Raw genomic sequence first — 26,788 nt, 5'->3', positions numbered from 1 at the left:
AAAAATATAGCAGGGAATTACCAGGATTTATGTGTGTACTAAATGACAAGCAGTTTCTCTGCTCCTTGTATGGATGCTAATTCTAGTGTTTGTCTCTCCTTGGGAAATCAGATGGTCTTCTGTTTTGCTTAATGGATATTTTGTTTAAAAGGTTCTATGGATTCTTGATAACTAACTACAAGTCAAGGTCTGTATTCCCTCCTCCTTTTCCTGCCAAAATCGATCATTTTTCTATTGTATGTCATCTTTTCCCACCCTCTTCTTTAATTATTCTTTGTAGGCTACTTACCTTTAGCTCAGGACTTTGATCGTTTACTGGATCTTTTTTTGGTGTGTATTTTCAAGATCTCTTTTTATAATGTGAGAAATAAAAACCCTTGCAATTGATACAGCAGGTAGCAAGTCTGAATTCTTGTGGCATTTTCTTGTCCTTTGTGTTTTTTTCCAAGTTGGTAACAGTTACAGAAAGAGTGACACCATGTGTTAAGGTGAAGAATTTCACTTTTCTTGATTTACTTCCCATTTCTTCTTCAGTACTCTTATCCTTTACAGTATTTTTATCATCCATTAAATATTAAGATTTTCTGTATCCTTGCTTTGTCATGCTTTTTTATTTTCCATGTGTACATACAAGTAAAATTTCCACGTATACATTTTACAGGTCACTAGTTTATAACTAAATGTCCTTCAAGAGAAATTGAAGTATCTTTGAACAGTTTATTTTACTGATAAATTTTTGTTTAAATTTTGTTCATTCATTTAAGAAATGCACATCTGGGGGGAAAAAAAAAAAAAAAAAAGTTGGTGGAAGTAGCTGGAAACCCAGAGGGGTCTCCACAGGAAAAGAAGATGAAAGGATAGTACTGTGAAGATGCTGGTTATAAGCATCTGTGGTAGACATGTAGTATGGTGCAAGGAATAAAAGGTTGTCCTTATTTCTAAGAAAAAGAGTAAATGGTAAATAAATGAAAGGTGACATTGAAAGGCAAAATTGAAAAGCAGGATTTCTTGGAGAAAGGAAAAGGAGGCCCTTTAGGCCAATGTGTAGAACACATTGCAGTCAAGGACATAAAAATATTTAAAAGCGGTATTTTGCTGTTAATATAGTTTTTGAGATTATTCAGCATCCGGTAGGGTAAAATAGAGGCTTGCATGTGTTTAGTGTGTTACCTAGTCACAAGCACTTGAGGGGCTGAGAAGCCAAACGTGATTTCAGGATGTGCGTGCCCCAGCAATGACCCCTGCTGACACTGCTTGTGCAGCTGTGTGCTGGTGGCTATGTACATGCGGGGGAGTTGGTATTCAGCTGCTCCGTGGTGTTTTCTGCTTGAAGATCTGTTTTGTATTTCACTTGAGAAAAAGACACTAGGCTGGGTGGAAGCACCGTAGAAGCCAAATCTGCCCAGGGCCTGTCAGTTAGACCACATATGAGTCAGCATGTAGGTGCTTTGGAAGAAGAGACAAGGGATGCTAGTAGGAAGAAAAACTTTGGTTTGTACCATTGCTAAAGAAAAGGTGTTACGCTGAATCACAGAGGCTTGCTTGTTTGCTAATAGTAGTGTATTCTCTCTTTGCCTCCCATCTGTTTTTGTTGGTTTGTTTAGGTTGAATTTTCTTATCCTCCGCTAAAGCCTGGAGAAGGACATGACAGCCACAGTTTACCAGAGGAATGGAAATATTTGCCGTTTCTCGCCTTACCAGATGGCGCTCACAACTATCAGGAAGGTAAGAAACCAGAGAGGAAGCTGTATGTACTACTTCTACTGAAACCTAAAGAAAAATCCTGCCATCTGAACAGCTGATCAACAATTTTTTCCAATATTAGACTTCCTGTACTTCTTGTTTAAGCTGCAAAATGCATTGGCCAATGGTATGTTGCTTCGGAGTTTAAAGTAGATCATAAAGGTGTACCTCCTACATCAAGAAATCAGATACCAGTTAAAGCTTAAGGGTTGCATATCACCTGTGTGTATAGGACAAAACAAGGCTACCAGCTTTCTCAGAAGTTCTTTGAAAGGGGGAATAAACTCTTGGGTAAAACTTAATCCAGTTTTGAGGTAAGGGAAAATTGAAATTCTGAAATTCAGCTTTGTAATGTATGTGGTCGTTACGATTTTTTTTTTCCCTCCACTAATTTAGAGATTCTTAGAATGACCTACAAGTCATTCAATGTCTGTAGAGTAACATATTTTGAAAACCAGTAAATGTAAAGGACAGGAACAGGAGCTTTTGGGTATTTGACAACAGAATGAAGATAGTGATTCCTTTGCCACGTAGTAACCAGCAAGTTCACTGCAGGGTGGTGTTTTTGTTGTTGTTGTTGTTGTTGTTTAGTATTTGTTTAGTACTTCTGTGTTTGACAGCAGTTCAGTTCATTACCATGACATTTATTTGCATCTTCAGTTTTTTCATCGTTTTTTCTTCAGAGCAGTGAACAAGGAAGTCACTGAAAACAGCGAAATCAGGCAAAACCTGTAATACTAATTTTAATAAGTTGGGTTTTTTTTAACTTGATATACTTGGCTTCCTAATTCTCCAGCTTCCAGAGACCTCATTTGGAAGCAAAGGAAGTCATATCAAAATAATCCTTTCCCTAGCAGTAATAAGAGTGTCGCTGATTCTGCTCTGGATCATTATTTTTGTTCAACTTCTGTGTTGTTAAATACATAATGAGAAGTGGGCTACATTCAAAGCTAGGAAAATCGTAGGCAGCTGCACTTACTTGTTCCATCCCAGTTAATGCTCAACTTTGAGCATTTTTGTTGGTGCACTAAAAGATTGTCAATGTATACTTTTTGGTAAGAGAAAAAAAGACTTGGCAACAAAACAGATATATATATCCTTGTGTTTTGTAGGCAAGAGCACATGTGAACTTGAAACACGCAAATATGTTTCAAATAGTTATGTTACATTTACTGTAACTTTAGGTATCTATTTTTTGGGTTTTAAACTAGCTCCCACTGGTAGTTGCATTTTTGCAAAGAGGGTGACTTGGTACAGAAAGTAGTCTTTAAAGGCTTTCTAAAACCCTGGGTGATCTCCATAATATAATTGAACTTGTTCAAGCTTTGGTAGAAACTGTCCCTCTTTCTGTTGGACCTAATGCATATGGGATTGTCTCTTCTGTTCATTTTGTTACTGTGAAGCAAATGAAAAACTACTAATCAGTTTCAAAACAGATTTCATGCATGTTTTGAAAGTCAGTCATAATGTCTTCTTTACTTAGGATTTAACAATTTTTTGCAATAGTAGCAAGCATGTGTGTGTATAACTCAAGCCATGAAAGCCTTTCTCTTGTCATATTTTATAGTTTTTTTTATTTCATGTGACACTTGCACAGAGGCAATAATTATTTTGTGAGAGACTTGGATTCACAAATCCTTTTTGTTAGCCTAGTGGCACTGTTGCATGGATATCTACCTTGGCAGTGGTAGCAGCTTCTTTCAACTGTGTATGTCCTCCGTGGTGTTTTTTGTTTGTTTTTTTTTTTTTTTACTCCTGTCTTCATTGCATTTGCCACCTTAATGGCATCACGCTCCAAGAGTACACCTTGCCTCATCATGCCTTGTCTTTGCTCCACCATACTGAATTGGGAAAGCAGCATGCCTGTAGTTTTCAGTGGTGTTTCTCTGCTGTCAGTAGCTGCTTCTGAGAAATTGTCAGTGGGCTTATAGAAGCTTGGTCAGGCTAAACATGAAGCTGTTGTCAGAACATCCATATCAGCACAGATGGAGGTTCTTCTACAAAGGATCTTACAGTTTTGAAAAACTAACTTTGGTGTAGGCATAGCTTTATAGATGACTTTTTTTTTTTAAAGTCTCAGAATATAAGTGTGTCGGTATTTTTAGCAGTAACCCTTTTATAAGTAAAATACTGAAAAATACTGATACTGAAAATAAAAACGCTGAGCTTAAGAAACAATCTTTTCTTTTTCATAGATACTGTGTTTTTCCATTTGCCACCAAGATGTGGGGATCAAACCACAGTATATGGCGTCTCTTGCTACAGGCAGATTGAAGCAAAGGTAACTTTCCAAGTTGTGAATTATATTAATGAAATAATGGGCTTGATGCATTAACTGCCCTAAAATTCAGTGGCTTGCATTACACCATCAGTCAGTCTTCATGATCAACTTACATTAAAAATCTATGAAAATGGGCATAGTAGGTGCCTACAGAACTTGAGAACTATTTCTTTCCCTTATGTCAGTAGGCATATTATTATCTTTTGAAATGTTCAAGGCAACTGAAAAATATATTTTGGCTCTTGAGAGCTAATCCAAGCATCAGCACTAAGTAGCAAAATGAAGCTGCCAGTCTGTCAGGTGGCCAAGTCATGTTTCTAGGAAGTAGGCCTCTTAGGTGGAAAAAGTTGAAATTTCTCCAGTGTGTGATCATGAAGAATTTTATAGTATTTCCTGGGATCTGACCATACAAATGTAGTAATGTTTCTCTTCATCTACTTTCTTTGCCAAAAGTACTCTTGCAGAGTAGACCAGAGTATTCCCATTCATTGTAGCTGCTTACCAATACTGAACTTTTATCAGTAAAGCTGACTGGTGAGAGCTACAGTATTTCCCTGATCACACTGAGGAAATTACGTACTTGATCTACTAGAATCTGCCCATATTTCAAAAGTAGTAATGGTAGTGTGACCTGTGCACTTAGAATTGAGAAGCTACTACAAATTTCTTTAAACATTACTCCATTTTCCAGTGAAATGACAATAATCTGGAATGCCCTGTGGGTTTGAATTTTAAATAAGTCTTGTATTCAGAAGATGTAAACTATGTACTCTGCTTTAGTGTTAATCATACCTTGGTTGTATTTCAAGTTCCTGTTTATACTATAGGAGAAATTTTACACACACAGATTCTAATTCTGTTTCTTCTGAATTCATGTTGATTTTCAGCTGAAGTCATTATCTTTGCAGCCAGTCTTCACTATATTCTGTGATTTAGAGTCTTGCTCTATTTAACTATGCGATAACTCATATGTATTGTGCTCTTGATTCCAATTTATGGTTTTTAGTAACCAATTAAGATAAATAGATGTTTAAAATGAACTCTTTGGAACAAGTAGAATATAAAACATTGTGTTTCATATGACAGCTCTAGTATTCTTTCCATCTGTCCTTTTTGATGTGTGGGCTGCAGTCTGCACACTTGCTGTTTTGCACAATTAAGTGAATTGCTTAGCTGTATTTCTGCCCCCACTCTTTCTAGGTGCCGTTAAGTGCTGGAACCATTTGGTCTGGCTGTGTAGTTGATTCTGCAGATGGTACCTCCTTATTTTATGAGTGGCTCAAAGAAAATCATTAATCAAACAATTTCTGGGCAGAGACTTCATCCTGGTCCTTTTTCACAGATAATGTTAGAGATGAATGAGTCATGTGTTGTGGCTTCTCTTCTGTTACATTACCTTGAGTTAAAATGCCATTGCCTTTTCCAGGGCTATTTCCTTTTTCCTGAGCTAGTGTCTTTTAAACAGTCCTCTGCTTGTCAGCACAGCTGGTTTTGGATCTTTGCTGTGCACAGTGAGATGAGAACACAACTCTGATATATCAGTGTTATGACCATTTTTACTAGGTAAGGACATGCTGCTGCATGGTTTGGGTATTCCACCACTGAAGGCAGTCAGTTTTAGGATTTTTTGTTAAAATAGCAGGGTGGTATGTTGCAACTAAACCTGTGAAAGAATTATTTTTTAAATTCTGTGTGGGTAAAAATACTGTAATACTTTTATTTCTTAGGCATTAAAAGTACGGCAAGCAGACATCACCAGAGAAACAGTACAGAAAAGTGTTTGTGTTCTCTGTCAGCTGGTAAGAATTTTTAACTCCCAAAATGCTTTCAAATAACATTAAAAATTACTTGTTTTCCATATTCTTGTCTGGAACTTTTGGCTTCAAACATCTCTCTTTAAATTGTTGCAGAGAGTAACAAAATTGAATTGGAAGGCTGTGGCATTTGAGTGAGCTGCCTTGAACTGGTATCTCCTTGTAAGAGCAATTGTAAAAGTGTCTGCCTGTTGTCAGGGACCAGGATATCTATTTGCACTTTTGGTAATACTTAAGTACTAACTTTGTTTCATGTAGTAGGATTGCAGGGTTTGGCCATTGTAACTGGAGAGATTGGCTATTGACAACTGTGAAAGAGGTTTTAAAATAGTTGCACATACAGCATACTCTTGTGAAGAAACATTTATTTCTACCTATTTAGCAAAAGCTATTGGTCACCAGGCAGGGAACAGAAATTCTTTGTGACTTAGTTGAAGAAAGAACTATTACTAGAGCTGCACAAGCAGTGTTAAAGCAGGAAAGTACTTTTCCAGAAAGATACTCAGTGATGGTATGCTATGATGTGATGGCAAATGGCAAGAAAATAGAATTATCATTTACCATTTAAATTGAGCACAGGAGAAAGATGCGGCGAGTTAGCAACTAAGGACTGCTCCTCCATTAATTCTGTGTGTAATAATGTGTTTATATAGCAAGATAAGAATAGAAGATTAAAATTCAAAATGAGTGACAAAAAAGTTTTCTTCACTTGCTTTTGTGTTTGTTTTTCTTCCAAGCCTTTGTATGGGTTACTTCAGGCAAAGCTGCAACTCATTACACATGCGTATTTTGAAGAAAAAGACTTCTCACAAATTTCAATTCTAAAGGTAACTTTTAAATAACAGCCACATGGAACAAAGCTTTCAGTGTATGGCTACAGGCTTCAGGGATTTTAATTAGTGCTCAAATACTCCATTTGCATAGGTCGTTCAGGACTCAGCTGTTGTAATAACTTAATGTGAACCAAATGATATACCCTAACCTGACGGAGAGTCAACTTTCTGATTTGTAATGAAATACAAGAATGAGTGTGATTGTCAGCCTGTATCTCTGTTGCCTCCATTAGTAAAATTTTACTTTCTTTCTAGAATAAGACATTGAAATGCTTGAGTAAGTGGAATTTATTTATACTGGATTTTGTGCAACTGTGTGCCATTAACAGCTTCTGGGTTTTTTTGCCTTTCTTCTAACTCTTACAGGAACTTTATGATCATATGAATAGTTCCTTGGGCAGTACTTTGCTAGAAGGGTCACAAGTTTATCTTGGTAAGTGACTTTTTTTGTACAAGCAGTAGAGATAATGTTAACGCTAATCCACACATTCCCTTCCTGAGCTAATTTGTTTATATGCATTAACACATAAAGCACCAGAGGTCTGTGTGCCTGCACAGTATTGTTATGCATTTCTCTATTGATGGATTTAAATAAATGTCAAATAAATACAGTGTTGCTTTCATAATAGGTTAGCTGTAGGTTGAAGGCTATGTCACCTCTTGACCTAACAGTATGCAAGCAACTGCTTGGCTGCTTTTGGAAAACAGAACCTTCTTCATTTTTAAATGGAACTCTTTGATGGTATGGGGTGCTCAAGCAATCAATCTAGCTGTTATTTGGGATATTTCCCATCTGATTCTGACTCTTCCTTCTGTTTTCTGAAAGCACAGTGTAGTGTTTACTGCAGTGTTTCCGTAATGCTGTGTGGCAGCCAACTGGAGTAACTCAGAGCATGACTATTCATGTTATTGTCTTAACTCTTGCTCCTGCCCAAAAGACAGAATTTGATATGAGTTCTGCTATTGAAATAACCAGGTTCACACACATAATAGGTGTCCCCCTCCACCTGAAAAATGGTGACAAGAAGTAAGTTAGTATATTCACTGGCTATTAAACTGTAATAATTGCTCTCTTTTTGGTATCTCAGGTCTGTCTCCTCGGGATCTTGTTCTTCACTTTAGACACAAGGTGGGCATTCTTTGCTAGATATATGAAGTACAGCACTTATTTTGTGGAGTAAAATGCTTTGTGAGGAACTGAAAAATAAACATGTCTAGACATACCTGAGCTAGGAGTAAGAAGACTATTTCCTAAGTAGTTCTGGTTACGGCCTCCTGATTTCCCTTCCCCTTCCACCTGCATGACTTCAGTGAAAGTAAGTTCCAGACTGAGAACTTCCTTTGTCTGCTGGATTCCCTGGAGATTTCTAGTTTGTGTGACGTTTCTTTAGTCCAAAATGCAGGTGGTATCTCTGTTACGGTTTTGTTTCTATTTCCTGCTACTTGTCAGATGAACGTGATAGAACAATATTGCTAAAGCCTGTGCAGACACAGCTTGGAGCATTTTTCCCTGTATGTTTTCATTTTGGCAGCTTCTGCCATCATAGAGCCTGAGGGGACTTGCACCTCTCCTCCTTTTTCCTGATGGCTATTGAAATTGTGTATCCTATGGCTAAGGTACAAATGACATTTATAATCTTTTATTAACTGAGAGGCATCAAGGAAACAAGTTGAGAACCTGGATTTCATGGTGTATTTGTACCTGCTCAGTAGATTTTTGGGGTAGAACTCATTTTTGTTTAACTTCAGATGTCTGCCAGTTATGCCCCAGAAGCGTCTGTGTAGAGTCTTTGAGTGTAGAGAGTCTGGACAGCCACTTCTAATCTAGATGCCTCATCTGTGGATGTCTAAAATTAGGTGAGATGAATGCTGTTCTTGGTTTCTTGCTGAATTCTTTTCTGCATTTCTGTGGAGGAGCTCTTCTAGGTTTATGCAGTTTACTGCATTTTAAAATTCTGAAATTGCATAACATATTCTTTCTGGTAAGCTTTGTATGATTCAAATTACACAATTCTTATTCAGGTTTTTCTTTGTGCATCTCAAATGATGTTTCAAAATGTGTGCTCAGGTGGAGAAAGGGTATTAGAACACTGGTTTTCACTGGCCAAATGTATTTGATCATTTGACAATTATGCAGTGATTAACGTGAAATCTTGAATAGGCGATTATGCTTGAACTATATTTTTGATAAATGGCTTTGGTTCACTCACAATGTTTTTCCTTTTTGTGTTTTTTCAGGTGTTGATCCTTTTTAAATTGATTCTTCTAGAGAAAAAGGTAACGTTTTGTAGGCTGAGGCAGGTAATTGAAATAGAAATGCAATTTAAATTTCTTTTTTCATATGAAGGTTATGTAGAATATACTAGTGAACAAAAAAGTATCTGAAGTCATATCAACAACTTTGCATCTATATATAAATTGGAAAATTATGTTCAAAGTACCTGTTGTGAGTTGATGTATAAATTTGCCTCTGCTTCTGTCCGCACTCCCCCTTATTAATAGCTGCTCCAGCCAGAGTAAGTAAAATGTGAGTACATGTGAGTGGAGAAACTTAACATGTTATAAAAAATAATGGAGGATATACATAATGCAAATAGGTACCCGTGTGAAGGAACTAATGGGAGATGCTGGTACCTAAAAGGGAGCATACACCTTTACAGAGATTCAATAAGTAGAACTTCTGCTTTGGACTTTAAAAAAGCATACCAAAGGAAACAAGTACTAGGAGTGGCCTTCAGACCTGAATTGCATGGGCACCTGCAGGAGACAATGTAGAGAGCTGTATCTGTAGGTCATCTTGAACTCAGATGAGAAATTGTTAAAAATTACTGAATTCTAGAATCGGTGCTTTCTTTAGGTTGTTTTACTGCCTCAGAAGCAGTGCTATTTTAGTAATTTAAGGGGAATATACAGAAGGTACAAGCAGATGTGAAAAGGTAGGTACATTTGCTTTCTTCTGTGTGTATATTAATATCCTGGAAAAGAACTTTCAGTGAAATTACTATGTATCAGCTCCCAGACACATTTATGCTGGGAATTTTTTTTTGTTTTGCTCTTTAAAAATTATTGTTTAAAATTTTGTTTCAGTTTCCAAAATGTCACTTTCTTCAGTAAACCTGCTATGTTAAAACCCAGCTTCTTCAGGGTGCTGAGAAGGAACATTAGAATTTCCTGTTAGCTGCAACTGGAAATTCAGTAGGACTTAATCTGTAAGATACTGAAACAGTTGTGGGGTTTTTGTTTTGTTGTTTTTTTTTTTTTTCAAAGTCTATATCCAAGGTCTGTAAATATGGCGAAGCAGTAAATATGGCTTTTAAAAACAGAAGTAGCCACTTCTCCAGAGCTTTTGCACTGTCAGTTCTGTAAGTTAGATATACCTTGACAGTTCCAAGTATTGATGAGAATAAATGCAGTTTCTGCATTAAAAAGCCATATGCTAAAGACTGCTATATTAAAGACTATGCAAAAGGTATGTTTGAGGAAATGATTGTGACGTAGTAGGAGTACACATGTAGAAATGTATGTAATCAAGACTCGATGTGCAAGTTTTTTTCTGAAAAATAACAATACATTCTGAAAGTCTATGGTGATAGGGTTTTTTAAAACCATAAGCAGAAAAAATATTTTCCAGTTAAGATTTCGTGAAGTATTTCTACTGATCTGTTTAAAAAATTATGATAGCATTTCATCAGGTCAGTTCAACATTTGGACATTCATAGCTCAGTACAGCATTTAGTTTGTTTCTTTTCTGAAGCTGCTCAAACCATAAGGGGATAAATGCATGAAGAGGGGAGAGGAAGGGTTTCTCAAGCATGTTCATATGACTCAAACATGCAAAATTATTTTGAAAATAATTGGATGCTTATTGAATAAACCTGCAGGTTGCTTTGTTTTTGTTTTTCCCTAAACTTCAAAAGATAGATAACACTTGTAATTTCAAAAAGAAGTGTTTTGGTTTCCTGGCGCTGCCTGTTGTCTGGCAGATGATAAGGTTCCAGAGTAACTGAGAATCTGTATGTTCAAAGACCTTAAATACAATATGCAAGAAGCCATGAGTAATGCCAGTTTTCTTTGAGCTGAAAATGCCACAGATGGATTTCCATTAATCCGTAGCAATTTGGATGATGCCTTTCCACAGGCTAAAGGATTTTATTTTTTCACCTCTCAGCTGTTATTAGGCTGGAAGACTACTTCCAGATGGTGATCATTGGACTTTCTGCTGCAAGGACCACCCAGTTTGCTGATGTAAATGTTGTAAGCCATGTAATGGGGTTGGGAGGGGTAAGGAAGTGTGCACCCATATAGATGGAAAGATGGCAAAGGGACTTGATAGAACAAATATAGAAAAGTACTCAAGCGGTATGCCCAAACAAAAACCTAGACTGAAATAGATTTCTTGAAAACAACATGTTACTTCATAGACTTAATTATTTCTGTAGGCTTAAAAATAAGGTTGGCTAGGAATACATGATATCTGAGAATCTAAACCTGTAGGGGTGTCACAGGGTTTCTGTTGTAGTTCACTGCCATTATATCATGCATCTTTGATACAGGCATTGTAGAGCGGCATCTTAGAAGAAGTTAGACTTTTTTTATTCCTATTGCAGTCAGCTGAAATTTTTTACTCAGATGAGCTGCTTTTTCTCCTCATCATGCTTTTTCTGTGGCTGTTTCAATTTGAATTCATTGATCTCGAACTTAGAAAAAAGAAAAATTGTACAATATACAAAGTCTATTTCTAGCTGAGGTACTGTTAAACATTTGGTATGTATTAGGACTGCATAGGTCTTTCTCTTGGCTCCATCAATCTACTAACTTGTAGACTTACAAAATCAAGTGGAACATGAGTTACTATTCGTCGCTTCTAAAGTGTCTTCCTACCTTACAGCAGAAGTCTTTTATCAAGTCTAAGTCCGCAAACTTGCACTTTTAATTATACAATTATTAAACTTGCCTGCAAAGTTGTCAATGTTAGATCATTCTGTATTCTTTTGCATTGTTGATTCCTTGTAATGCTCATGTATTTTTTACTAGTGTTGTGCTGCTTGAGGATGTAAAAATGGCATTGATAAACAAGCTGACTTCTGTGGGGTTTTCTTGGTTTGGAGTGGTTTGGTGGTTTTTTTTCTTCCCACCTGAAGGCCTGTCTTGGAGGAACGCCAGTAGTAATATTCAGTCTGCCTTGTGTTTCTCTTTCATTGCTAGTCTTTGACCATCCCCCTTTTGAATTCCTGATAAATTTACTAATCCCAGTCTCTGTTTTAAATAAGAAGTTTCTGTTTTTTCATGTTATGCCTTAAGTGCTTCACCAAAGTTAGTCATGTTTTATGTTTCCAAAAGGTCTTTTTTTCAATCATAGAAAAATACCTATAATAAATGCATGCTGCATTTATCCTGTTTTTCATTTGTCTGTATATCTTTAATATATTTTCTTAAAAGAGATGTTTTTGCTATAGGTTTTTCTCAGAAATCTGGAATGCGAGATTATAATATTTGGCCTCTTTGATTTATAACAGAGACTTTACTACAAATGAATAAGAATTTATGCAGCATGCCAGGAACAACTCTTTTCTGTCAGTCATTCAGTAACTGGATCAATTTGGGAAAAAAATTTTGAATGACTGACAAAAATCTGAATAATTGACAAGTATATATTACATGTGTGTATATATATAAAAATATTATATATTACAAATACAAAATATAAGGATACAATAGCCATATTTATTTTCTTTGAATTGTTATAAGATCTTCTGTTGGTAAGCAGACTTTCTGAAATAACATAAAAGGCAATGCCTTGAATAGTTTGCATGTGTTCTGTCTATCTCTGTCATGCTTAAGTGTAACTTTATTTTTCTCATTCTTTCTTCCCTAATTCCCCTTTTCTCTTTCACATGTTGTCTTCCCCCACCCCCCTCCCCTCCACCACTAGGTGCTGTTTTATATTTCTCCAGTAAATAGATTGGTGGGAGCTCTGATGACTGTCCTGTCACTCTTTCCTGGTAAGAAGAGAAGTTTGGACTTGTTTTTATATGCTTTCTGGTGATAACTGAGACAGGCTGTACTGTTTTATTTGGAAAACAACTTATGTGACAGTAGAGTTATGTTAGTATGTTACCTGAAAAATAGGTGGCTTGTATACATATCTGTGTACTATGTACACATCTCCTAATACTTAATACTTGTACTCTATGGGTTATTATTTCTTGTGCTTAATTGGAGCCACTGGATCTTCTGTACTGCCTGTGGTTAACATAGTTGGGAACCTGAATAAGTCACGTGTTCCTGTCATGTTCCTTAAAAAAAAATGCAAATCTCTCTCTTCCTTCTACATGTATTCTTCAAAAAAAGGAGAAAACCAACCAACAAAACCACAACTCCTAACCTTGCCAATTCTTAGCTTCTAACCAGGCTTTTCAAAGCAAAAAAAGTTGGGGCAGATTCTTTAGAAGAGGAAGTATGGGCTTTGATTTTTGGTTGGTTTTGTTTCGCTTGGTTTAAGACACCCGCACACACTCCACATACCTCCAAGTAGCGTTTTAAAATTTGTGATTTCCACTATGCACATAAGAACACTTTGTTAATTTTTCTTTAACAAATTCACTTAAATTTCTGTTGAGATGCTGATATTCATGTCTGCTATCGTTTTCCAGGTATGATTGAACATGGTCTTACTGACTGCTCACAGTACAGACCAAGAAAGAGCATATCAGAGGATGCTGGCCTGCAGGAAAATACACCACGGTTCCATGACTGTGTTTCTGTGTCTGCTGCTGATACTTCAAATACAAACTCAGGAATGGGAAAGGGAGGCAGGAGTATGGGAGGAAACCATTCGCTGGAAAGTCAAAAAGCTAACACACCTCTCTCTCAGTCAGAGAAGACTTATAATGGATCTCAGTCCTCCAGTTGTGCTGTGCAGCGCTTGAAAGTTCCTTCCCGCGCTTCTCCAGTGTCCTCTGAAAGCGACTGGGAGACCTTAGATCCTAGCATTTTGGAGGACTCTAATTTGAAAGGAGGAGAACATGAAAATACAGCATCAGAACAGGCTAAAGATCTTCCGTGCAAAGGCGTGAGCTCGGAAAGCCTTCCAATCACTGTGCAGCCCCAAGCAAATACAGGACACACGGTGTTTGTTCCAGGACTAATATCTGGGTTGGAAGAGGACCAGTATGGTATGCCATTGGCTATTTTTACAAAGGTAAGCACGTTGTTTCTGATACCTGGTAACTCATAAAGACATCTGTTTTTCAGAAGTGGCTAAGTGCCTAAGTCACTCTGGCAAGTGACTGTTGCTAGGTGGGTGGAAAGCATGAGTGCGTGTCTGAGGGTGCTGTGTGCACACACACATGCATTCCACTTTTCATATGTATAATTAAAAACTATTTGCAATTCTGCATGATGGTAGCCTGCAGTCCCAGTGTGGTTAATAAATGATATGTATTAGTAACTACTGTTTTCCTCTGAAGAACTGTAGATCTTGCCCCATATAGGTTAGATCAGAGTACTTAAGAAGTGTTTAGATACCTTAATCTAAACTAAGATTCTGAAAGCTATACTAAGCTGACACCTAAGCCTATGCTTTCCTCTTTTAATTTTTATATATATTTATAAATGTGTGTGTAGTAGCACAAACTGTGTGTATAAATGTGTGTATATATACACACACAAATATAAATATGTAATATATAAATACTTCATATATATATATATATATATATATATATATACACATACACACACACACACACGTTCGAATGCCTGTGAGAGGAGAACAGAACAGCTTTTTAGGGTTTAACGGCAACCCAAAATGCAGAACAAAGCCTCGCTCCCTGGGGTTTAACGGCAACCCCAAATGCCTTACAAAGCCCTGCTACCTAGGGTTTAATGACAACCCAGAATGTTTTATCACTCACCTGACAAGTGAGGGCTCTCGACCTCGAGGACCTACTCAGGGCAGTGTCCGGACCCAAGGCACCTCGAGGAGTTTCCTTGGGCAGCACCCTGACCCAAGGGGAGAGTCCTGGACCACAGCTGCTCTTCCAGGGTATGAGCTCCAAATGCCTCCCCAGAGGACTCCATTTATACCCAGGCCCAGTTTGACCTGTAGTCAATAGCGGCTCTCATTGGCCAAAAGCCCCAGTTGCCACGATGCCCTGAGAACAAAGGCAGCCCCGGGCTACTACACTTCAGCAGCCAAGAAGCTCTGCTTTCATTGGGTGGATGCACCTGCCACACTGGTTTCCTATGAAAAACAGGGAAAATGTCCCGTTAGAGATTCTTTTGTCAGTAAAAGAATTCATATAATAAACCCGTTTTGGTTTTTAATGTAATAAGTTTAGATGAACTTTTGCCCAGAAAGTAGATTCAGATTAATTTCCTCAAGCTGATGAGGTTCAAACTGGTGTTTTTTCCTTTGGAGGTGCTTATTACCATTTCCTTACAGAACGTTGTATTTGATGATTGTGTTTGAACTTCTCACAGTAACTTTTATTGGAAATGGTATGCTATGTGGGCCCAAGTGAGCAGCTCAAATGTCATTGCCCTGTATTGCCTCATGTCACTGTTAGAAATGCTTTTTCAACAAAGATCTGCAGTCTGGTGTTTGTCCTTACATTCTCTAATGAAAATAATAGCCTGTAAATTGTATTTAGCCTAGTTCTATTGAAAGCAAGAAGAAAATAATTGATAAGGGAGCCTACAAGTGCAAACGTAGATCGCTGCTGAGATCATAAAATGGAAAAGTAAACAATTTTAAGGAAGTGGACAGTTTCTACATGTTTACCTTCTGTTCCACAAGGGCACTTTTCATTTGAGTTCGTCCAATGTAATTAAAGCCGAAAAGGCTTTATTACATCTCTAAGCTATCAGAAAAATGTGATTCAAAGTTATAAAGTTTATAGTTTAACTGCTTACTGGAAAGTTTAAATCTCTTTTACAGCTCTCATCTCAGGGTTTTTTTAATGCCATATTGTGGAAAGACTAGTAAATATGACAAACTTGAATGGGAGGAGATTTTGCTAGATAGCTGAATATATTACCCAAGTACACCTAAGCATAAGGAGAAATAGGTTGAGATACTTGTTTCTTTAGTGCCAGTACTGTAAGATCCTAATACTCATTTCACTTGCACTCTTTTAAAAAGAATGGAACACGTTCACGGAAATAAAAGTTGTTATACTTAGACAAACGTGAGTTTGGGAACTGACATTTGATAATTTTTAGTAGTGAAGTATTTCCAGGACTTTACTACTTGAGTATACAGTAATTAAACCTTCCTTTGCCAGCTTCTTAAGCCACATTTTTTGAAAATTTTCCATTTTAGGTTGGTGATTCTTCTCAAAGCACCATTGTCCCTTTGATACAGACTGTTTTCAACTGTTGAATGCTTGTCATCTGGAAAGCCATCCCTGTGCCTAATATAACAAAAGGGAGTAGTTGTGCTCCTTTCTTCCATATGTTTCTAATTACCGTGGACTCTGTGATAAAGTGTGTGTGCACTTTGTTTCTGTCCAGTATGCAGTTAGCCCTTCTGGGTTTCTACTAGTGAATAAATTGCTTGGTGCTGCATACAATTGAACAGCTGGGGTTAGACTTCAGTATTAGACTTCAAGGGTGTGTTGATCCTATATTTAAAAAGAAAATGCCATTACGTGCAGCCATTTCTAAATGATCTCTCAATGACTTAGCCCAAAGCCTTTCTTCAAACTGCTGTGCTGTTTGTTGTTTTTTTTTTCTTAATTGGAATGTGGGATATTAGATTAATTTACAAGCATGAAATCGCTAAAAAGCGCAGTGTATTACTTTCTGTTCTGCTCTTTCCTAAACGGGGCATGCGTATGCTTAGCAAAAATTGATTAGTATCTCTGGAGCCTGGAAACCTCCACCTACAAAATATAGATAGCAGTCTGTAGCTTTACTGCAGTATGTGCTTCAGGACTATGAGAAGACATCATGGTATGCATTTAGAGAGATAAATCTTTATCTCCATTGACTTCTTGTCTCTGAACTGACCTGAGACCTCACTCCTGTTCTATACTGCTTATTCTGTTGCCTTATAAACACATTTGATTCCTGTCCTTTGGATTGTATTGAAGTTTGTCCTGAGACTGAAAGGCAACACAACCTCTTGAAAAGTTTAATTCATGTGTAATCTGGTTGCTTTTCTTTGCAACTGTAATGTAGCACAACAGTGTATAACTGTGTCTGAAACTGCAATACCAAGGTTTGTTTTGGGTGGAATGTGCTGGCTTTTATTAGAAAAATCTCTGAATATACACATTTTTGGGTTTTTGGCCTTATGTTAATCCTCTAACTATCTCTGTTACTTTAGGGATACCTTTGTTTGCCATACATGGCACTGCAGCAGCATCACCTCCTGTCAGATGTAACGGTCCGCGGCTTCGTTGCAGGAGCCACCAATATCCTGTTCCGTCAGCAGAAACATCTGAGTGATGCAATTGTGGAAGTATGAATCTTTGCATTTGAACTTACTGGACTGGAGCGGGGGGGAGGAGGAAGCAGAGGTTGCATTTTAAATACAGCTTTAAAGTTTTACTTTCATGCTCAAATTTTTAATTATTTCCCCATGAAAAAAAATCTTAAATGCAGAAGCTTATTAAATTTGTTTCATTATTTAGGATGGGATTAGATAAGCTATGCAAAACGAATACATGTTTTTCTGTATATTCTTATATGCAATATTTGAATTTGCAGGGCACTACTTGAATTTTTATTTTGTTGCTGGTGTAATTCTGCTTTTCATGTCATGGACTTTTTACATGATTTTCTATTAAAGTATTCAAAAATAAGCTGAGAAACAGATAAAGATGGGTAATAAAACACATTGCTATTGACTTTCTTCTGATTTAATCAAGAGGTTAAAAAAAATCTAAGAAAATGCTGTGTCAGTACTAGAAAATAGATACAACTATATAATCGACATCTGGTAACCTAAGAGAGCTGCATACAGGTAACCAACTTAATAAGTTGAAGTGATAATCAAAGAGCTTCTAGGAAAATAAGTGTAAGCACCAAATGTCCCCTGCAAAATCCTGTCAAGTAAGCAGCTTCTACTGTGAGCCGGTAAGATGATCAGATTCTGGTTATATCAGAGCAGTATCTGACTTTCTGAGAATGGTTAATTTGTGGGGTTTTTTACTATTTGTTGTTTCATGATATTTTGGGGGACTGTGTGTTTAGGTAGCAATATATAGTAGTGTATAGATAAGCAGTTTTATCTAAATGTTTACCCCTGGAATTATTTCAAACAGATAGAAGATGCTCATGTACAAATCCATGATCCAGAACTCCGTAAGATCCTGAACCCAACAACTGCTGACCTAAGATTTGCAGACTACTTGGTGAAGCATGTAACTGAGAACAGAGATGATGTTTTCCTTGATGGCACTGGATGGGAAGGAGGAGATGAGTGGATCAGGGCTCAGTTCAGTGCTTATCTTCATGCACTGCTTGCTGCTGTGCTGCAGCCAGGTAGGACACATACCTTGTCTAGGGACTGGGATGAGAGTGGGTGTAATAAGCATTTGCTCTGTTGCATTAAATGCATGGTCTGTCATTAGATCTCCCTCTGTCTAACACTTTATTTTAGGCTGCTTTTTTTTTTTTTTGTCCTTGGCTATCCTTGTTTATTCCTTGACAACCTTATTTCTAATTCTTCACACAGACACTTTCTTCTTTGACTGTCTCCTTCTCCTTGATGTAATTAAGCTTTCCTCAGAAGCAGAAGTACCTGAAGCACCATATGTGATGAGACTTACAAACATGGGTGTCTGACAGACTATTGCAACCTGAAGTTAATTTTGGGGAACTAATTGGGTTCAGGGAGACATGAAGTTAAGTGACTGTCTTCAGGAAGTTCTACTAAGCTGTTCCATCTCTTTTTCCTTTCCTGCCGTGGCCTTAAGTAGGGATTCACATAAGTGGAAAGTGAGGCTTTATAAGCCTGTGTTTTCTGGAGCTCAGCATTTTTTCGTCTTAACTCAGAATTCTCTATGTTCCAACCTTTTGTGCATGAATATAACTAAAAGAATCAGTTTTGTTTGTGAAAAACATTCGGTTTGTCTAGAACTGACCCTGTTAACTTCATTCTCATCATGATTATTCTCTATTCACATCAGTTAACTAATTCAGATCTTGTTCTGTAGTATTTGTGAGAAAACATGGGATTGAGAACTTGGTTTTAATGTCTGGACGATGCTAAGTTCTTAGCCTCATAACATTAATACTTTTAAGATGATATCAGCCTGGGTCATATGAAATGTCAGGTTTTTCTGGAAACTCGTACTACTTCACTGGCTGGCTCTAAAATTATTTCCTGTACTCCTCAGTGTTTTAACGGGGATGTTGTTAGGATAAGTTTATTCCACAGTAGTTCATACCACAGTTTTATAGTGGGTTTGGGGTTTACTAAATTTGAATGAGTAATAATATAGTACAGAAAAGCCCAGTGTATCTGACCAAGACCAATGCAAATGATGTTTCTGTTCTTAGTTGCTGTGTGGCCATTCTCTCCCCTTTCCTGTCTTTGCCCAGAGAGGAAGTCAAGAGGCCTATGTTTGGATGACTTTTTCTTTTTTCCAGTTGAGCTTTTTACTTAAAACTTTATAAATTAATTAAAAATAAGAAAAGTATTTTTTCAAGCTTTTTTTTTTTGATGCTTGTTCTGACATTGAATATTTGGGCCACTTTAAAAAATAATAAAACACTTTGAGTGCTCAGTTCTTAGTACTAGAGGTTTAACTGTTGATTTGATAAGAGCCTGGAAAATTTTAACTTTTCAAAAAAAAAGGTAATTTATCTTTTATTATGTCTCTAATGAATCAGAGCAAATTCTTATCTTTATCAGACAACGAAAAAACTTTGTCAGACTTTGGAACAGCTTTTGTAGCAGCCTGGAAAAATACCCACAACTACAGAGTATGGAATAGCAACAAGCATCCAGCTCTTGCAGAGGTAAATTCTAGGTAAGGAAATTTCTTTTTTTTTATTTAGCATTTAACATGGATTGCTCCCAGTATGTGTAGTCAGGCACACTGTTCTGTACAATTACAGTGTTCCCCCATTGTTCCCGCTATAAAGCCCTGAGGGTGAAACTTTGGGGCCCTAATCTGTAAGTATAGAAACTGAGTATTTCTGTTCTTCAATACATTACTCTAATTCTGGGCAATAGTTTTATGAAGAAAAATATATCCAGAGACAGGAGAAGTGAAACTTGTTCAAGTTGATTGTTGGCTGTCCCCAGCTATAGAAAGTTTGTCATTCCTCAGGAATTGTCCTCAGATGGTTCTGCTTCTTATTAATTGCTTCCAGGTGTCTAGGGAGTAGCTGTGTCCAGGGTTGTCACTGATGGGGATCAGGGAGAGCTGGCTGTTCTATATTGCATCTTCTGTGCTTTGGATTGTTTTATGTGTATTTTCACTCAAAGATTAGATGATGCCAGGCTTGGTAACATTGTTGGCTATGTGTGTGTTTTGTTTAGCATGGGTTATTACTGTACTGCAGGGAGTTTTGTTTGCTTTTGTTTTGTCAGCTGCTGTAGTCTCAAGAAGGTTTTTCTTTAGAGCTACAAAGCTCTTTTAGTCTAGTTAAGGGATTTTTCTTTTTATCTGTGTTTCTAGAAGGAGGTGCCTCTGCCTTAGTGTGAAAAAATTATTAATATCTGGCCTGTAAACAGGAGGCACCTTACAGGTAGTTCATAAGAAATCTAAGGTTGAATAGTCACTGGGACTTTGCCTTCTGGAAAGTGGTACAGTAGTGTATCTACAAGCGATATTTTTGTTGGTAAGCCACAGAGGAGTACAACCAATAATTGTGTGACATGGATTCATCATGAAAAAATAAATACTTGGGTTTTTCTTCCTCTTCTAGCCACCCATTCCAGGGACAGTACTCTGTATCAGATGTTAAGTTAAGATTATCACAGTAAGTATATAGTACTTCGGTATTTTTGTAAAAGTGTGGTCAAATATTAATAACTGCATAACTGTTGCTATGATGAACTAATCAAAATAATTATTTAAATTGGCCCTATACATGGAGCTATGCTCAACATTCTTGTGCAAAACATCACCACATCTAAAGATGGAACATTTGCCTGAAATAGGGAAGAACAGTGCTGATGCACTACTTTATGTTGAACTTCAGACAATAGAGCCCTATTTTTTTGCATTGCAATTATAAGGCTTTTGTATATTTATTTTTAAATTGTAAACTAAAGCTGTTAAAGCTTTCATCAGTGTTTTTCTGTATATCGACTTTAGATCTCATTATTAGGAGAAAACAGGTTTTGAGTTGTGTTTTTTTTTTTAAATTAGCTGGGTTTTAATAAGCATTTTTCTAAAACGCTCAAAGTTCACTGTATATATACTTGAGACGATTCAGTTTCTCGAATTTAGAAGTTTAAAATGAGTTTTACCTAATCTCTTATTGCACTGCACTCAACTTTAAGTTGGGCTCAGTACTTACTCGCCGGTGTCAACTCTAAAACTCAGTGGTGTGTGTTATTCCCATAGTTGTTCAGCCTTAACTGAAGCCAGAATTCAGTCTTGAAGTTGCAGTTAACCATCTCCTCTTGTTTATGCACCAAGGAAAATACATTGTTTTCTCACTTAGCTCTGTTGACCATAAAACTTCAGATGCTGGTTCTGAGATGCTTGTAAATCAGCAATATATACACGCTGCTGATTCTGCACCTGCCTTGACTGTAGACTTATTTTCAGTACCCTGTGAGTAGGCCTAACACATGCTGACATAGAACAGCTTGAGGAATAAAAAGGTTCAGACTTCAGCCCACTGAATCTTTTGGTTGCTTTTGCTGACCAACAGCAGATTAAATTTCTGAGTTGGCGATTGAGAATGTAAATGAATCAAGATTTATCTCAAGGTAATTGGTTTCAATAAAGAGCATGTTGATAGCAGGTCTTATTGTTAATGGATGATCTCTGTAGAAAGACTTTATTTGGAAGATGAGGAGGTGTCTATAATCTTTTATTTGCCCTATTTTTGTCTTTGAAAGGAGAGATACTAACTCTTCTGAGTAGCCTGAAATCAATGTAAAAGGATGAGTAGTTCTTAGTGTGTCTCTAGTAACTAATATTTTTATAAGAGTGCCTTTATTCTCCAAATGTAACTTTGCTATCAGATACTCATCAAAATTACTTGCTTTTGCAAACTGAGCCTAAACTTGTTCTTGGTGTACTCTGTTCTTTCTGCTTTTTGTATCTACGCTGAAGATTTTCAAAGTGGGAAAAGAATGTGGCGTGCTGTGTTAAACTTTGCATAAATGCATTTGCAAAGCCTGAAACATGGACTTCAGTGTGACAAGTTATTTAACAGAAGTATGAATGTAAACTGTACTTGATCAAAAATTTAATCTTAGGGCAAGATACAAAGTAAACTCTATTTAGAGAAAAGAATGATCATAACACTGTTTTGTTTAAAGCTTGTATATTAGGACTAAAACTTCTCAAAACTACTTCAAATCTGACTTGTAATTTAGAACATAAGTGTATTTTGATAAACATTTAGGAAAGGTATAAACTTTGGGTAATAATGAACCGTGGTGTGTTTTGATTCCTGTCTTGCTGTCAGTACCTTTTCTTCCTCCGAGAAGCTTGCTGACCTGATCTCTGTGGATAGGATGCATGTAGTCATTATGGGCTTGATCAGATAGATAGATATACACACACACACACACACACACACACACACACACACACACACACAAATATATATACGTATGCCATGTAAATCTCTTTGTATTGATACGTATTTTAACTATGTATTTTATTTACACTTGGAAATAATAAGTCAACTAACAGACTTCAGTATCTCTCTTAGCTCTGTGCAAAACAGTGAACGTGGAAAGAAGATTGGAAATGTGATGGTTTCTACTAGTCGAAATGTTGTACAAACAGGAAAAGCTGTAGGTAAGTAATTTATTTAAAAACAGCTTGCATCTAAGCCGTAAGTTTTTGTGTTGGTTTAAGCCCTGCCGGGGCTGGAGAGCATGTTGCTGTTGCACCTCCCCCACCCTCAGCCGGTCGGGCTGAAAGTTAAACACAGACCCTGGCTAAAATAAGAAGAAATTTAATACAACAGTGTGATAAAACAATCTGAACAACAGTGGCAATGATAACAACAATAAACAGCAATAACAGTGAACAAAACAAACGATATACAGAGAAATACCGCAAATGGTCATGGAACAGGTTCCTGCCACCAAGCCCACCAAAGAGCAAGTAAAAAGGTTCCGCCCCTGGATCTGATGCTAGCATGGTATGAATAACCCGGCTGGAGATCCCTTCCTCCTCTCTCTGCTGGGGAAACCTAACCCTATCCTAGTTGAACCGGGACAATTTTTTTTGAAAAACATCCTATATCTCACGTATTTTAATCCAAGTGTACTTAACAACATACATACAAAACAGCAACACTTTGAGGGGTAAAGCTGCTGATTGAGGCCCTGTATATTGTGTAGTGGAAAGAAAAGCAGCTAGACAAATTAGTGTAGATTCCTTTTCCAGTGTGGGCTGGAGGTGAACATGGGAAGAGATGTTCAGGTGAAAGCTTTCATGTGATCTGGAAATGCTCAGACCACAGCACCACCTTCTGCATTGAGCTTTTCTCATTTTTATATCACTTTGAAACTATCCAGAGATGGCCAAAATCGGAGGAAGACATTGCATCAGTTTTTGCATGTTTTGCAATAGTTTGCAATTTTCTGGAAAAGCACTTGTACTTGAACTGGGGCAACATCATATTGTCGTCTGGCAGTGCAAGATAATGCGAGTTCACCCACTGAAGAATCTGATAGTTGTTCTTCAGTAGCTTTGCAAAACATTGTTTAGCTGCTTTTATTCCATTGGTCTTTCTACTCTTTTTGCTGCTGTATACTCTGGCAAGGAGTGTCTTTTGGCCTGAAGTCTACCAAGCCTTCCAGGGCAAAGGACAGCATAGGCCATATCTGCTGAGCTACTGTGTTCAAGTTCTTTGAATATTTTCTGACACGGACTCCAGACTTGGATTTTATTTTCCAAACTGGACAACTGATTGTGTATGGTTTTTTTATATTTCTTTGTAGTAGCTCAGTAATGGTAACACTATGCTTTGACCTTTCTCTTGTGTTGTAATGCAGGTCAGTCAGTTGGAGGAGCCTTCACAAGTGCGAAATCGGCCATGTCATCGTGGTTTTCCACTTTTACGCAGTCAACCCAAAGCCTCGGGGACTAAATTATGGTTTTGCACAGTGCTGCTAATATTTCAGGTGTAATGCTTTTTTCTGAGCTGTAAAAAGACTGCTCCGAAACATAGGAGTGGAGATTAAATACCCAGGACCAAAACAAAGTATAAGGTTGCTTGCAAGCAGACATGGAATGTCATCATTCAGTTTCACTAGAAACACAGAAGAATGGTGAGTGTCTCCATACAATGGGATGGCATTTGCTGTATATTGGTTGTATTTAAAATGACTACTTTTCTTTAAAACTGAGCCTTTACAAAGATACTAGTAAACAAGGCTTGTTGCAAGCCAAATGTGTTTGACTTTAGATTTGTACATTTTCTTGGATGTTGATAATATTTATGAAAACTAGTTATATTTTTCAATCCGAATAGCCAAATATTTGTGAATTCTGGTTAGAAATAAGCAGAGTATATATACTGATTCCTCTTTCAGGTTGGATTTGAGAGCATCTCTGCGAAAAGTATATGGTGGAAACCCTGAAAGGGTTCCAAGCCAGGTAGAACTTTCTCGCTTTCACATGCAAACTAAAATCAGCGGGATGCAGAGTAAGACTGGCTGACTTAAGGTGTTTTTTCCTTTCTCCTCTGTAGCCATGTACAGTTGTTTGTATTAATCTGGTTTTAGCTCTCTTTATGTCCCCAAATCTGTGACAGTTGCAAAATCAGTATTTTTCTTGATGTTATGCAGTAGACCTTCATAACTTTACATATGTGTTGGCTGTGCTTTTACATGAATGGGATTCCGGTAGGAGAGACCTCTTCAAGAGAAGTATTACAAAACCATTCTCCCGAATTGGGATTGGATCACAGACAGTTTTCTGAGGTCTTGTTCTATTAGGACGTAATTACACAATCAACGTAGTTACATACCTAGGAATACAAAGTACTAAAAATGCCTAAAACTAGCACAGTAACAAACTGTGTGGTGCGGGTTTTTTGACAGTAATGAAGACTCTTCCAAATGAAAATCAGCTGTATCTGTTTTCTGTGTCGACTCAGGGAATGTTCTGTTTGGATAACTACTTTTTCATACGGAAAGTAACACTAGAATTGAGAGAGTAACTGAAATGGCTCAGTTCGTATCTTTGTGTGAAGAAATATAATAGTTTATATGAAAAGCTGTGGCATAATGGTGTATTTTCTATGTAACATGCCTGTGGTGTCTTCTGTATGCAAGCAAATTCCACTTCTACATTTCCTGATTCTGAGAGAGATTATCTCCTATTTGCTGAAATGTGTATGCCTCTATATGCCTTCTAACATCCTCACATGATAGCTGTTAACATTTTCTACATTACATTATCCAATGTTCCAATTTTCTGCAGTAAAAGGCGCTCAGTTTATTGCCTTCATCAGTATCTGTCAGTGTTTTGCCATTTTCTTTTCTGGGGCCAAGATTTCAAGTCATGGTTATTTCTTCTGTTCCTCAAATAAAATACAGCAGCTCTATAAGAGAGAAACAAGAAGGCTTGAATGTAATTTGTTCTAAGAAATTAAGTTCTAATTTCTGTAGGTGCATTTGAAAAGCTAATAAAAAAGGCACACTTGTATCACGAGTTACTGTTGAACAACTTAGGTTTTAGTTTTAATTGCTTCAAACAGCAGTTCAGAAACACAATCTGGTTTAAAGCCTTCGTTAATTTTTTTCTTTTTTGGGACAAGCTAGATAGAATGGCCATGGAAAACTTGAGAGTATACAGCTAGTTTGAGTACTTCCATTTGAGAAGTGTGAAAAAAAGGCCCCTAAAGCTCTGCTGATGTACTGCTTCTGACATACAAGTAAAATGTATCTGTAGAACTGCAACTATTGCTCATGGTCTCTGTGTGTATTTGTGTATGTCCTAAAACTTATGTTCTTTTCTGTTTTATTCCACAGCTCTGTAATAGACACATCATTTCAAAGACTAAGTAATACTTGATATGCAGAAAGAGCTCTGGTGAAATGACTAGGCCTGCTTTTAGTCATTATCAGTCTAGAGCTTTCTGATTCAGCATGCAGATAAAAAAATAACTGAAAAGAATCACTTGCTTTTGTGAAATATAGCTAACATATTATCTGCTGTCTGGGATTTAAGGGGTCAGGCTTCATGTTGTAGTGAAGACTGAATAAAGGTGCATAAAGGATTTAAGCACCCATAAAATATCTTCAGCAACTTAAGGCACACGGAGGTAGAATTAGGCTTAGGAGCTCACAATGGTGAGTTCCAGGAGCCAGGTATTTACATGTATAAGGTATAGAAACAGGACCTTCAAGGATCCCTTGTCAAAATTCTTGTCTTTGTCTCCTCTGTTGGGAGATAATGGACATGTGAGCAATCCTACACATGTGCAGGCCTTGGCAAGGACATAGAACAAAGAACTCAGCAACCAACTCCAGGAGATGGGTTGGGTGGAGAAAGACATTTGAGTGTGGCGCTTATTATCCAATCGTAAGAAGGCTTGAAGCGCATGGACAAAGCTTAACTGTCCAGTCATAAGGATTGTACCACGTACTGTTCGTGTGCACAGGAGAAACCTATAAAAGGGCTTGCTTACCTTCAATAAATGGGCATTGCTTGATCATACTGGTTGTGTGCATGTCCATAGCCCCCGCTCTCCTCACCCGAGTTTCTTCTGTAGAATTCTCCTATGCCTGAAATTTGTATAGCCAATTTGTTTAGCTCTTTGCATTCCTCTTACTCCCACACTGGCCCAGGGATATTAGAAAGCTGACTACTTTCTTGGTAGATTCATCAGGAAAAGCAGAATGAGGTGCCCTCTGAAGTGCTAAGCTGATGCACAGCTGCTCACCGTTTTGTACAAGGACTCTGTTACAATACTTCTCTTATGGGCAAGTCTTTCCCACTGTCCCA

The 26,788-nt window shown here is 37.3% G+C and overlaps 1 protein-coding gene across 1 annotated transcript; it reads left to right on the top strand.

Annotated features, from left to right (window-relative positions):
• The first annotated feature begins 1,427 nt into the window (after nt 1-1,427).
• On the top strand, nt 1,428-26,318 carry AVL9 (AVL9 cell migration associated). The gene is made up of 16 exons (XM_026843824.1): nt 1,428-1,439; nt 1,605-1,725; nt 3,939-4,024; nt 5,752-5,823; nt 6,576-6,665; nt 7,038-7,104; nt 7,760-7,800; nt 8,910-8,948; nt 12,604-12,673; nt 13,325-13,872; nt 17,005-17,139; nt 17,945-18,164; nt 19,540-19,657; nt 20,562-20,615; nt 22,533-22,621; nt 23,830-26,318. Exons 1-16 carry the CDS (start codon nt 1,428-1,430, stop codon nt 23,922-23,924), a joined length of 1,857 nt encoding a protein of 618 aa, XP_026699625.1. The 3' UTR covers nt 23,925-26,318.
• The last annotated feature ends 470 nt before the right edge of the window (nt 26,319-26,788 follow it).

This window comes from Athene cunicularia (genome assembly GCF_003259725.1).
Source record: "Athene cunicularia isolate RWA chromosome 2 unlocalized genomic scaffold, athCun1 chr2_part2, whole genome shotgun sequence".
Classification (NCBI taxonomy): Eukaryota; Metazoa; Chordata; class Aves; order Strigiformes; family Strigidae; genus Athene; species Athene cunicularia.
Note: the sequence above shows the minus strand (reverse complement) of the source record. Positions and strands in the feature narration are given on the sequence as shown.